General features: G+C 37.8%; 1 protein-coding gene across 2 annotated transcripts in view; it reads right to left on the reverse strand.

Annotated features, from left to right (window-relative positions):
• The window catches only part of Pkn2 (protein kinase N2), a 137,143-nt gene that overhangs the window by 52,632 nt on the left and 69,542 nt on the right, over positions 1-14,969 (reverse strand). For both annotated transcript variants that reach the window (XM_008828292.3, XM_029561198.1), the window contains exons 4-6: positions 3,367-3,484; positions 2,267-2,412; positions 1,968-2,181 (exon numbers count right to left, since the gene is read on the reverse strand). In XM_008828292.3, coding sequence (XP_008826514.1) covers positions 1,968-2,181; positions 2,267-2,412; positions 3,367-3,484 — 478 coding nt within the window. The remainder of the gene's footprint in view (positions 1-1,967; positions 2,182-2,266; positions 2,413-3,366; positions 3,485-14,969) is intronic.

Genomic DNA, 14,969 nt, shown 5'->3' on the forward strand with positions numbered 1-14,969 from the left:
CTGCCCCTGTCTTCTTATTGCATGCACTGCATTATCACTGTTTTCTACCCTCCCTTAAGATTTTTCTCCCTTCTCATAATCCTCTTTCTAGTTTTATCAATCAGAGAGGGAGAGGGGGAGAGAGGGGGGAGAGAGAGAGAGAGAGAGAGAGAGAGAGAGAGAGCCAGGTACAGAAAAACAACAGAGACACCAAGGTGGAGAGAGACAGACAGAAGGACAGAGCAGAGGCCAGCTCAGAACTCAACTGTAGCTCTAGCTGTCCTGGAACTCATTATGTAAACCAGGCTGGCCTCAAACTCACAGAGATATGCCTGCCTCTGCCTCCTGAGTGCTGAGATTAAAAGTGTGTGCCACCAAGCCCGGCCTAATTTATATTCTTTATAATAATAAAACTGTAGCGGTAAGTAGCACTTCCCTGAATTCAATGAGTTGTTCCAGTGAAATATTGAGTCTGAGACTCCTGAGATTTGCAGCTATCTGTCAAAAGTCCAATGTCTTTGTAACTCCAAGATTATAATTTATGTCTGAAGTGAGGGCAAACTTATGGGAAAATAACACTGTAAAATTTTACCTAACTTTCAGTGGTTACCATCAGAATTTATTATGTATTATTGGTAATTAATTTAAAATATGAGTGACTACAACTATCTAGTTAAAAGATATTAGCAGAAAGTGCTAAAATCTTCTAATTATACCTTATCAACAAGATTCATATTAGATCCAAATATACATATAAATTAAGAATGAAAGGACAGTAAAAGATATTTACTGTAAACAGTGGCCCAAAGAGAGTAGGAGATGTCTAAACTCCTATCAGACAAAATTAGCTTTACATCAAATTTGTCCTAGAAGACAAAGGGCTATTATACATCAATGAGTCAGTTCACCAGGAAGCTACACTAATTACATACATACATGCATCGAACAGAGAACAGAAATGTGAAGTAAACATGTACACAATTGAAAGAAGAAACACAGAGTTCCACAAAAACAGGTGGGGACCATTACCCCACGTTCAGTAATGGACTTACTAGGACAACTATAATTTGAAAACAACTGTAACAACAAAGGAAGTGTTGGTGAGGATGTGGAGAATTCCCATGTTTTGCTTTGCTTCTAGGATGCCAACTCACAATACCTATGGAAGTTTGATGGTTCCTCAAATTTTAGATTCAAAGTATTATATGACCTAGCAAGTACATTCCTGGGTGTTATGTTCTTCCATGTTGAAAACAGATATTCAAACAAAAATTTGTACATAAATGTTCACAGATGCGTTATTTGCAATATTCAAAAGATAAAAAGAACAAATATTCTGACAAATGCAAAAATAAAACTTTGTACAAAACTGTAAGATACTGTAAGTACACTATGTGAAATAAGCCAGATTCCAAAGAGCACAGGCTATACAATCCCATTATGTATACTAGAGAAAAGTGTGGTGAGACAAGAAGCCAGTAAGTAGAGCCACAGAAAGGGTGGGGAGTACCTGCTGAATGGGTGCTGGTTTTCTTTAGTGATAATGAAAATCTTCTAGAATTTGATAATGGTGATGGATGTACATTTTAAATATATGAAATGCCTCTGAATTTTGTAATTATATAAATGATTAGAATGATTTTTTTCAGTGCTAGGGAATGAACCCAAGCCTTGTGCATGCTAGACTAGTGCTCTATCACTGAGCTATGCTCCAGACCTTGTTTAACTTTTACCTTGAGACAGAATTACAGAATTATTAAATTGTCCTGGCAGGCCTTGAACTTGTGATCCTCCTGCCTCAGTATCACAAGTGGTCAGGAGTATAGGCATGTGCCATCAACCTCAGCAAAACAATACATTTTACTATGAGAACCTTAGACACAATTTAAAGACCGGAATCAAAGACACATTTCTTTGATTCTGATTATTAATTCATGACCAAACATAAACAAAAATGCATAGAAAACCAGGCGATGTATGTTACGTACCAGTTAATGCTGCTGGTTTGGACAGTGTACTATACTGGTTTTGCGTAGATATCATACTCTGACGTGGACTAAGTGCTGGTGATGCAACCAGTGAAAGCTCCTCAATAATAATACTGCTTTTGGGGTGATTCTTGGGAAGTTCATTTAACCTTTGTTCTAATGAGTATTTTAAAAGGTCCAACTTCTGACTTGATTCGTTAAATCTTGCTTGAGCCTTATAAGGAAAAAAAGATGTTGCTGTCATTTATACAGTGGCATTGTTTGAATAAAATATTAAACAAAGTTTTATTTAAAATTACTTCTGAAAGTGCTTTTCTGTCTGTTACTTTTCCTGAGCCAAGTAATTTCATTACATTCTTTGCACCTTCTGCTACTGCAAACTCTATCCTGAAATGATGCCTTAATTCTTCCATTCGAAGTTCAAGAGGACTTATCACAGGTTTTGCTAGGAAAAAAAAAAAAAAAAAAAAAGAACAAAATTTATTTGCTGATTGATCCATTTCATTTTCTAACATCTACAGATTAAAAGCCCTAAAAAAAGAAATGAATTACTATGACATTAGGCTATTTCTTCAAATCAATAAACAGCAATAAGAGATACAAGGATGAAATTCAGAACTCTCTGTTTTGGCCATTATACATCTAAATTACAGATGTGTAAGCAGGTTTTGGATCTGAATATATGGGTCTGTTACAAATTCATGACCTGGAAACACAGTTGGTCCTTCATATCTACAAGTTTCATGTTAGGGATTCAACTACCCCTGGACCAAAAATATGTTTTGGGAAAAGGAAGTGCATCTGTACTACAGAGTTCTTGTCAATATTTCCTAAATAACACAACTATTTATATCATACTAAGTATGATAAATAATCTATAAAGATAAAGTATTTGAGAGGGTGTGTAAACATTCCATGCAGATACTAGACCATTTTCCACATAAGACTAGAGCATCTATGGATTTTGGAATATACTAGGGTCCTGAAACTGTTTGCTAGGTACAATTGTACTGAAGGACAATTGTAGTTTCTGGGCCTACTTTTGGCAACAACCTGTATAGATTCCTTTTGGAACTAAGTAACAAAACAAAAGACAAAAAGACAAAGCAAAGGCACACCATTAAACAATTAACAAGTTTCTTAAAGCATTAGTGAGAAATATCTGATACCTTATTGAAATGTAGAAGTACATGCAAGAGAGTTAACTTTTGAAACACAGAGCGCAAACATCTGAAAACAACAATCCCACATAAAACTCAAGATAAAATAAATAGAACACAACAAAACAACTCAAATCAAAAACTTTTCCTCTTCCAACTCCACTGCCTCTTTCCTACATAAAATTTTGTTAGTACCCTATGTTTGTAAAAGACATTGAAAATTTATTTTTTTCCATCACCATTATCAAAAGCCAGTTCATTGGTCTGGACTGCCTGAAGAATCTGCATTCGGATGACTTCTATTTTTGTCTTGCTATCCTGGAGCAGTTGCTGAGCTGTACCATGGAGTTTTCGATCCTAAAAGTTAGAAAAAGTAAGCAGATAAAAGGACAAAATCTTTTTTATCTTCTGAAAAGATCAACTGATATACCAGCAATTGAAAGAGTTAAAAAAAAAAATCTGTGAACACTCTTTATTATATAATCCTAAAGATACCATTACACTCACAAGCACAAAGAGTTATTAAAAAAATTTAAGGGGATAACTGAGAACAGCTCTAACTGACTGGATGATTGATTACACTGTGGGAATAGATCAAACCTAGGGTCTCACCTATGCTAGTTAAGTGCTTTATCACTCAGCCATACCATCAGCTATATATTTGAGATGTACAAATTATTTTGGTATACACAAATATACCAAAATGATTGCAACAGGCAAACTGACATATCCCAGACCTCCTATTTAGCCTTTTTTTGTGTACATGTTTCTTAAGGGAACTTACAATCTACATCTTTAGCACACTGTTTTGATGTACAGCATTATTATTATTTTTGTGGTACTGAGCCTTACACATGGTAGGTAAGTACTTTGGCACTGAGACAAACCTCCAGTCCCTCAGTATATAGCAGTAACTATAGTCTAGAGTCCTCAAGCTCTCCTTGAGATCTCTAGAATTATTTATCCTCCCTTTATGCAAATTTGTACCCTGTGGTCTAGTTCTCCTCTCACCTTGCCCAGGTCATCACAGAGCTAGTGTTTCTATTTACCCAACTTTATTTTTCTAAGAGTCCATGTACAAAGGAGAGCGTACAGTATTTTTCTTTCTTTGTCTGGTTTATTTCATTTAGCATGATGTCTTCTGGGCTTAGCCATATCAATACAATTATAAGAACATCATTTCTAAAAATCAGACATCATTAGTGTGTGTGTGTGTGTGTGTGTGTGTGTGTGTGTGTGTGTGTGTAAGTTCAAGGACACACATGCCATATCACATATGTGGTAGTCAGAGGACAAAGTTGGTTCTCTCCACGACGGGACCTCAAGCTAGAACTCAAATCATTAGGTCTGCATGGCAACCTACCCACTGAGCCATCTGGACTGCCCCCAAAATCATCTTTTTAAAGGTGGCATAGTATTTCATTGTATATGGCATGTATAATCACGCAACTTATCCATTCATCTGTAAATCTTTAAAATATTTTATTTATTATTTTTTTAAATGTGTATTTGTGTATTGCCTGCATATAGGTAAGTGAACCTGTGTCGTTCAATGCCCACAAAGGACAGAAGAGACTGTCAGATCCCCTGGGACTGGAGTTAACGGTCCGTTGTTACCTGCCATGTGGGTGCTGGGATTTGAACCTGGGTCTTCTGTAAGAACAACCAGTGTTCTTAACCGCTGAGCCATCTCTCCAGCCGTTATTTATTATTTTTATTTTATGTGTATGAGTGTATTGCCTGCATGTGTGTAAGTGCACCTGTGTCACGCAATGCCTGCAGAGGTCAGAAGAAGGCATCAGATCCTCTGGAACTGGAGCTACAGATGGTTGTTAACCACCATGTGGGTTCTTGGAACTGAACCCAGGTCCTCTGCAAGAGCAATCAGTGCTCTTAACTGCTGAGCAATCTCTCTATCCCCTGTAAATGGATATTCTTATGTTGTTTGAATCTATTGTTTTTAAGTTAGAAATTCAAATTTGCAATTTTCTCCTGTCTTTGCACAAAATAGAATTTTCCTTTAGCATAATCAATAACTCTCAAACTCAGAAACATAGGATCTGATGTTTACCTAAGTGATTACCTAAGTGATTAAACCTAAAAATTAATAGTTTTTTGCTGTCCTATTAAATTTCAGTTAAAGGGCAGGAGAGATCACTCAGCAGTTAAGAGCGTGTGCTGCTCATACAGAGAACCAGAGTTCAATTCCCAGTACCCACGCTGGGCTGTTCACAATCGCCTCCAACTCCAGCTCCAGGGGATACAATGGGCTTCTCTGATCTCTGTAGGCACCTGCAGTCATATTTACGTACGCACGCACGCACGCACGCACGCACGCACACACACACGAGAAACATCTCTAGAAAATCTTGATGGTCATAAATAGAGAAGCTCATAAACCTAGGGAGGAGTTAAACTTCTGTCACCTCTTGAAATTTCAAGAGTCTGAACTAAGTGAAATGTTACTTGCTGTGTTTCTGGTTAGTTTTAGAAACACTTAACATATATATGACAAGGAATTAAAGTACTAAATAAATAATGGTTCAACCAAAGATGTCCATATTCCAATCCCAGAATCTTATTAATAAGTCACTTAGTTGGTAAAGGGATTTGCATAGTAGATAAAATTAGGATTGTTAATCACCTGATCTTAGAATATAAAGATTATCCAAGTAAACTCAACTTGATCTTCCAGAAGGGCCCTCAAACGGGGACTTGGAAGAGAGAACAGGTTAGCTTGATGTGATGAAAACTGGACCCACTGTTGGTGGTTTGAAGAAAGAAGAGGGTGGTGAACCAAGAAGGTGTACAGTCTCCAAAAGCTAGAAAGAACAGATTCTCCCCTGCACCTTCCAAAAGGGAACATACAAGTGTGGGGGCACACAAAGGCAAGCAGGTCTGTAAGTTCAAGGCTACCCTGGTTTACATAGCGAGTTTCAGGTCAGCCAGATTTACATAGTGAGATGATGTCTCAAAAGGTAAGAGAACACAGATACTCAGTGAGCTCTACTTCTGACAAAATAATTATAAAATTAGCACAAGAATTTATGTCGTTTAAATCACTAAGTTTGTGATAACTTGTTACCTAAACCAAACATTGAAAACTAATAAAGGAAATTACAAAAAGTATCAGAAATTAATGGCATTTGCTACTATGGGAATTGTGTTTTATCAAAGACTAGTTTTCTGGTATCCACAAAACAAAGAACAGCTGACTGAGCATAAAGATAATAAGTACTTATTTACAAGGAAAGCTAATTTTTATATATTATTAATGTAAACATCTCTACGGTAGCCACTAAGACAATCAGTATCAGTTTAGAAAGAAAACACAATAAGCTCTATTCTCCATGAGACATAACCAGAACCCAAGAGGTAAGCATCAATCAGCACCAATTTCAATAAATCATGTAGTATGTAATACTGTATAAAGGGAATATAATACTTCATAAAGGGGTATGGGTTGTGAAAAGGTAATTTTGCTTATACAAAGAGAAGTGAGCTGTAATATATTGTTTGATATACTTAATTAATATACCATAAAGGAAAAATAATTAGCAAATCTGTAAATTTTTCCCTCACATTTTCCCATTCCCAAGATAGTCATTTTTAGGAGCTTCTAGCCAGCTTTTACTCTTTAATAAAGTATCTAGATTCCATGCCAAGGAGTTAGGCTCATACAGTTTACTAAGTCATTTTGATATCAAGGCACAGGTAAAGCGCTCTCTCTCTCTCTCTCTCTCTCTCTCTCTCTCTCTCTCTCTCTCTCTCTCGCCCTGCCCCACCCCACCCCACCCCCATTATGCATTGCCAATGAGGAAATGCACCTGAATCTGGTGATTGTCTGTGACACACCATCTATGCTTTTATGAATGCAGCTCTTTAGTTTCTAAATTTAAAAGAAAAGCATTTCCCCTTATTCTTCCACTCTTCTTGTGTTAGGAAAACTGGATAAACCAAAGATTTGAAATGAGCATACACTTGAGATCAGACCACAGTAAGAAACTTGTGTTCTGAAATTCATAATTTAATCATACAGGAGTCCAGATTGTCTCAGATGTAAAAGCTGCTATCTTCCGAAAGCCTTAGGTTTCTTTCAGAAACTGTAAAAGGATATACTGCTATTACCGTTCTCTGGAAACAAAGCTTTTGTATTAGATGAGTTTTAGGCTGACATCATACTCATTATGTAGTTGAAGATGACCTTAAACTTCGAGTCTTGTCGCCAACTTTTTGGATTTATGCAGTGCTGGGCATCAAAACCATGGCTTCGTGCATCCTAGGCAAGCACTTTTCCAGCTGAACCACATCAACTAAATCCCCAACCCAGAAGTAATTTCCTAAACTATTTCAATCCAACATGCAAAGAAAAACACATGTATTTCATTTTTAAATTGAATGAACTTCCATATACAGATTTTCTGGAGGATGTATACAAACATTACAGTGTGACAGAGGCTTTTAAAACTGACTATAGGGGTTGGGGATTTAGCTCAGTGGTAGAGTGCTTGCCTAGCAAGTGCTTGCCTGGCAGTGCATAGTTACTATATACCAGTTTTATGTTTTTCAGTATTTGATAAATTTTTGTCAGTTTTACACTTTCAGGCATTCAACAAATTTTAAAAAATATTTTTATTTTATGTGTATGAGCGTTTTGATGCACCCATGTCATCCAGTGCTCACAGAGGCCAGAAGAGGGCATTGGATCCTCTGGAACTGGAGTTAAGGATGGTTGTTAACTACCATGTGGGTGCTGAGATACAAACTCTGGTCCTCTGCGAGAGCAGTGAGTGCTCCTAACCACTGAGCCATCTTTCCAGCCCTCAGTGGATCTTTTAAAATTGAGCACCTATATTATGTAGAAGGTAGTTGACAAGGTAGACCAAAGGTGTATGTTTACACATTTAAAACCTGCTGATTTTTATGCTGATAAAGCCTTTGGGAAGATTTTTGTATTTATTAGTCAATTGAAAATGCCAATATTTTAATATAAAGTAAAGAAGAACAATTTTGGGACTGAAGAAATGGCTCAGAGGTTAAGAGCACTGATTGCTCTTGCAGAGGATCCAGGTTTGATTCCTAGCACTCATATGGTGGCTAACAACTGTCCATAACTCCAGTTCCAGGGGATCTGATGTCTTCGTCTGACCTCTTGAGGGCACTGAATGACCTGGTGCACTTGTACACATACAGCCAATATACTCATACACATAAAATAAAAATAATAAATAAAATATTAAAAAAAAGAATTTCGGGGTTGGAGAGCTGGCTCAGCAGTTAAGAGCACTGACTGCTCTTGCAGAGGACCCGGGTTCAATTCCCAGCACCCACATAGTGGCTACAAACCGTCCTTAACTCCAGTTCCAGGGGAATCCGAAGCCCTCTTCTGACCTCTGCAGCATTGCTCAACATGGGTGCACCCACATACATGTAGGCAATACACTCATACACATTAAAAAAAAAAACAATAATAATAATAAAAAGAATTTCATAGGGTTCCACCTCATAGACCAACAAAAGTAAGTACTCATCATTAGCTCTATACAATGCTTGATAATTACGTCTGGAATGGAGATTTTATAATTATAAGCAAAAAAAAACACAAAACCCTGTAAGTTTTCCATTTTCAATCTACTCATCAGTTTTTATTTAATACAAAAATTTAACTAATTTGTAAGGCCATGGTGGGATAACACACTGCATATCACAAATACTCAGCTATCAAATAAATGAGCCAATCATCATCTTAACTTTGCCATAATATTTGTAGCTTACTTTCCATGTGCTAAATATTACCAGACTTAGTTAATTGGGATGCTACTCCATGAAGTTTCTAACTTAACAGAAGCTTCAAGGCAAAGAGAGATAAGCAAGTATTTCCTATTTAGGAAAAAAGTATGACAAGGTTTGGAAACAAAAGAAGGAAGGAAGGAAGGAAGGAAGGAAGGAAGGAAGGAAGGAAGAAAGAAAGGGAGGGAGGAAAGAAAGAGGGAGGGAACAGAGGAAGGGAAGGGAGGGAGGGAAGGGAAGAAGGAAATATGGAAAAGAATTCTAGATTTTAGTAAATAGCTCATATTTATCTAAACATGTTTGAACAGGACACATCTCTTCAACAAGCCCTTAAAAAAACCTCCAGAAATTACTCTGAAAAAAAATCAGTGAGGCTGCTTGGAGCCACAACTGCATAATGAGGGGATGCTAAGATATACTTACTACTCCTTAGAAAGTAAGGTTAAGATAGATATATCCCATTCCTCAGATCTTTGTGTTAGTAATAAAAATGTTAGTTGTATAAATGATAAAGTAAAAATAATTATACTACACATAGATTTGGAATCTGAGAAAGAACAGTATGCAAATACTATGAGCCAATGAGAGATAAGTGGTAACAAGTGGATAGTAAATCAGTACTTATTCTGTTAAGAAATAATGAGTTTTATAGTAATATGTCAATAAACTAGGTATTGTTAAGCAGTGAAGGTAGGGACAGCCAAGGTAATGTCCTGACCTGTGCAAAATTTACATTCTAATATTAAAAACACATGATAAAGAAATCATTCATAGGCAGCATGGTTGCACAGCCCAGAAGTGCAGCACTTGGAAAGCAGGAGGCAAGAGGGTCACTAGTTTGAAGCCACCTTGGCTACACAGTGAGTTTAAGGCCAGTGTGGGCAGACGGTCTCCAAAGAATAAAGAGGGCAGGGGAGAGAGAAAGCAGGGACTCCGAGGAGGGAAATACCCAGATCATGTAAACTGATTTCAGGTTAGTGGAATGGAGTAAAGAAGACAACGGTTGCCATTTTACTTGGGAGAGTAGTGAAGAGCTTCTCTGAGGTAGCAGCATCTGACTACAGAACTTAATGAAGGGACCAGAGAGATGCTCAGCAGTTAAGAGCACCACTGGCTGCTCTTGCAAGGGACCGAGGTTCGGTTCCCAGCACCCACATGGCAACTCACAACTATCTGAAACTCCAGTACAAGGGGATCCAACACCTGACCTCTGTGGGCATCAGGCACATACATGGTGCACATACATATACGCAAGCAAACAGTCATACACATTAAAGAAAAAAAAAAAGCCTTGAAAATACTTGGGAGAAAAAAATACTTAGACAATAAAATACAAAGTACAAAAGCCCTGAGCAGAGTATGTTATATTCAAAAGGTAGAAAAAAAAGGCCAATAAAGGTAGAATTTGATGAAAAAGTATTTTGAGAAGATATGTAGGAGTAAATTATATGGGTTTACAGAGAGTAATGACTTTGGATTTTTTCTAAATTGTGACGGAAAGTGATTTTGGGGTTTGAGCAGGAGGTCGAAAATATTCATCCTTAATTTTTTTGTTGTTGTTGGTCTTTTTGAGACAAGGTCTCCCTGTAGCCCCAGCTGTCCTGGAACTCACTATGTAGACCAGGCTGGCCTCGAACTCACAAAGATCCACCTGCCTCTGCCTCCCAAGTGCTGGGATTAAAGGTGTGCACCACCACGCCTGGCCCAAATCATTTGGGAGCTTTTTGTTTGTTTGTTTGTTTGTTTGTTTTTTGAAGGAGGGTCTCCCTGTAGCCCCAGCTGTTCTGGAGCTCACTATGTAGACCAGGCTGGCCTTGAACTCACAGAGATCCGCCTGCCTCTGCCTCCCAAGTCTGGGACTACAGGCGTGAGCCACCACGTGGCTTCATCCTAAATTTTGAAAGGGCAATTCTAAATATAACATGTACAGAGGAATAATTTTTATCATATAGAAACTAGTAACAAGATTGCTTAAGAAAGCTGTACTGTCAAACTGAATTTAATCACCCCTGCCCCGACACTTCTTATTCCCTCCTACGAATTTCTTACCAAGGACATGCCTGTTCAGCCTGTCTGCCTGTAAAGCCATCTAAGGGTCTTCCTTGACTGAATTCTTCCTCATCCAGACACCTGTCTGTCTCTGTCTCTCTCTGTTTCTGTCTCTCTTTTTAAGAGATGCAGCCCTGGCTGGCCTGGAACTTGCTATGTCTTACTGCTGCTTCAAGATACATGAAGCTATTTAACCTGGCTTCTATAAAAACAAAACTATTTAAACTTGTTGCCTGTAAACTTAACTTTCTCTAGTTCTTCAAGTCTGTGATTTTTACATATTGGGTTGCCTATAATTCCTGCTAAAAAATCTTTCAGCAACTCCACTTATCTTGTGAAATAGAGCCCAAACCAACTGGTATAAAATACTGTAAAATCTGGTTTGCCTGTCAATTATGCTACAACTCACATGGTGTTTCTGCCACTTAACGGTCTACTGGATGATAAAGAGAAAGAGCTCTATTGGAATATACTGGTTAAGAAATGTGCCTTCGTATGTATGTAAATGACTTGTTCTGGCACTTCACTGAGTCTCCAGGTTTCCAAAGTAACTTGCACAAACTACTACTGTTATTTATAATTATTTACACATATTGTCACCTTTTTCAGACAGGTCTCCTAAAAGCAGAATATCTTCTGTTAAGAACCTACCATGTTTGTTATATTTGTACCCCAGAACTTGGCATGGCTATTAAACTAGATCCTTAATGAATCTATAGTTTACATAATTTCAAGTTAAAGTTTTCTCTAACCTCATAAAAATGTACTTTGATCCTTGGGGGGGGGTGTTAAGATAGACAAGCAATAAAAACAATTAAGATCATGTCTAGACAGAAGAAACATGTAGGTCTGCCTTGCAGACTATAACAGTTTCTAATAGGCTTCAGGCTTACAATTAAGTACCTTCAAATTAATTTAATTAGGAAATTTCCTAATAAAAAATCAAAAGCTACTAGAAGATTTGACATTTGTTGAATGCAGGCTGCTCACAGATTTATTTTGGACTGGTGGTTTTTGTGATTTATCTGTGTACTTGTTTGATTTTGGTATGCTCATAACCTGTACAATTTAGAGTATTTGGTTCTTTACCTTGGAGGTCTTAGAGATCACTTGGAGAATACAGATATGTTCCTTCCATCCATATAGTTATCATCACATACATTAACTTTAAAGGAGTCTAAAACTCTCAAACTAATTCATTTCAAGATTTTAAAAACGTTATTACAGATGGTAGTAACTGGCTTACCTCAAGTTAAAAATGTCTGGCAACAAACAGGAGATACCTTCTTTTTGAGTTGTTGGCCAGTGTGGCCCAAGAGACTCCCAGACAGTAACCCAGGATAGAAAATGGGAAAATGAACAGCAGACTCCAATCTTATCTAAGGGAATATTGGCAACTGATTGCTGCTAAGATGAGGAAGAGCTGATATTCCTAAAACAAGGAACTCTAGATAGGCTGACTAGATTCAGCAGATGGACTGGCACTGGGGAATGGCTGGGGGCACCGACAACACAGTGGACAGTAACAGGGATGACAGAGTATATGGGCTCCAGTGGGGGGAGGGGGGCTACGGAAGGGTGCCATTTGGGATATGGGTATATAGATGAATAAGACTGTTTGGGATGTTCTGTATGAAATTCACACACAAAAAAAACAACAAATAAAAAATGAGTTATATTTGAGGAAGAAGCATAAAAATTTGCTTCATGTTAATGAGGAGAGGTGAAAAACATTCCTACTGAAATCTACCTGATGACTTTATATGCATGCTCAGATGCCAAGGATCTCAGAAAGTAACCACTATGACTAGTAACAATCAGATACATAGAGATTAGAGATGCATGTGCAAACATCTAAATATTAGTAGCATTAAAATGAGTTTTTCACCCATGCCTTTAATTCCAGCACTTGGGAGGTAGAGGCAGGTGGATCTTTGTGAGTTCAAGGCCAGCCTGGTCTACGTAGTGAGTTCCAGGACAGCGGGGCTACAGGGAGACCCTGTCTCAAAAAGACCAAAAAAAAATTCTTTTTTGAAAAAAGAAGGAAAGGTTTATGTGGGCTCCGTATTTTATACTGAGTTCAAAATTTTATAATGGTATTAATTCAACTGTGAACCTAAAACTGCACAACCAATTTTGAAAGAGATGCATCTTTGCTCTGGAAATTGTTATTGAATATGTTAATGCTGTAATGAAATGCTTCTTCTAATTATGTAGTTATTATATAAATAATTTTTTTAAAAGTCTGGCATGATATAGTATATTTATAGTTCTGAGAACACAGTATTTGCCTTTTTTAAAAAAGGGGACAAAATAACGTTTGTTAGAAATTGAGCATTGACAGAAATGATAATTTCCCCATACTAAAGTCAATTTAAAAACACATTAAACACAGCAGCACATGCCATTGATACCATCACTTGGCAGGGGAGGGGGGCGCACTAAGGCAGGAAGACTGTGAGTTTGAAAACAGCTTGGACTGGGAGGCCCTGTCTCAAAGAAGTCTTAATCAAGAAGCTTTTCTTTGTAGTGACGCTGAGAGTAAGAGATGGCTAGGTGTTCAGTTCTAAACAAGATATATCTATACCATCCTAAGGCTCAGAGAGCATCACTGAGGAGGGTTTAGAAAGAGGGTAGAAGCTGGATGACTGGAAGAAGAACTTTGAAATGCCATCTTCTAGGCACGACATAGACACTGTAATCATAAACTCATAGCAGCTGTGGTGGCCTGCTAAGAATGGGCCTGGTCAGCAGTCAGGCACGGGTGAAGGAAGCCCAGTCCTTCCTGGCCGAGCTCCTGGCTTTTGATAGATTCTGGAAGAGGGGGCAGTCACCGCCTTCAGTTGGATATCCACTGTTGAACCCAGCAGGCACCAAACTAATGGTCACATAGATGGCTCCAGTTAAACTCATTGGGTCACAAAATAAAACTAAAAGGCATGTGTGAAAGGGACTTACTGTAAGGAAAAGGGAAGGTGCTAACAGGGGTCGGGGGGAGATAAAGGGGATGAGGTGTTAAGTATATACAGTAACAATGCTGTATATAGGTAGTAAGAATGCAGTATATACAAATTACTAAAGAACAAATTTAATTAATTAAAAAAACAGGAAATAACAATTCTGTCACCCAATAATAAATGTTAAAGGTTAGTGAAGTTATATATCAAATAAAAAAATCGCTAAAAAAATTAATTTTTAATGTTGCATAAAATGTAACTAAATTTCATAATTAACCTTAAAACCTTACTTACTATTCAGTGGGAAAGTGGGATGCATGACAGTAAGATCTTTTCTCCCTCCCACCTCGAACGGTGGCACATACCTTTAATCCCAGCACTCAGGAGTCAGAGGCAGGAGGGTCTCTGTGAGATAAGAGGCCAGCCTGGGATGTAGTACACAATGAGTTCTAGAACAGCTACGGCTATAGTGAGACCCTGTCTCAAACAACAACAACAAAAACCTTTCCCCCACTCATTTCAAATTCTAAGATGTAATAAAAATAAATATCTACGAAATTTTATTATGACGTTCTTTAAGAAATGTATTAATAATGGGGCCAGTGAGATGGCTGTTAAGGGTGCCTCCTGCCAAGTGTGACAACCTGAGTTTGATGCTGAGACTCACATAGTGGAAGGAGAGAACCATTTACCTACATACACATACACACACACAGACACACACACACACCATGGCATGCACACCCACATTCATGTATACTACCACTCCCCCAGCACAAATAATAAACAGAAAAAAAAAGAAAAAAAGAAAAAAGAAAATTGATGATAGGCTCAGCCAGTAAAAGTACTAGCCACCAAGCCTGAAAACCTGAGAGAACGGATTCTCTCTGGAAAGTTGTCCTCTAACATCACAGTGTGGGACATGCATACCCATAGACACACATAGACACACACACGTGCACACACACATACAGACACACACACAATTTAAAAAAAAAACACCAATTTTCAAAGATAAAAATCCTTAAAATAAATGAATTGAGATT

Source organism: Nannospalax galili, unplaced genomic scaffold (genome assembly GCF_000622305.1).
Source record: "Nannospalax galili isolate Female #2095 unplaced genomic scaffold, S.galili_v1.0 scaffold153, whole genome shotgun sequence".
In the NCBI taxonomy this organism is placed as follows: Eukaryota; Metazoa; Chordata; class Mammalia; order Rodentia; family Spalacidae; genus Nannospalax; species Nannospalax galili.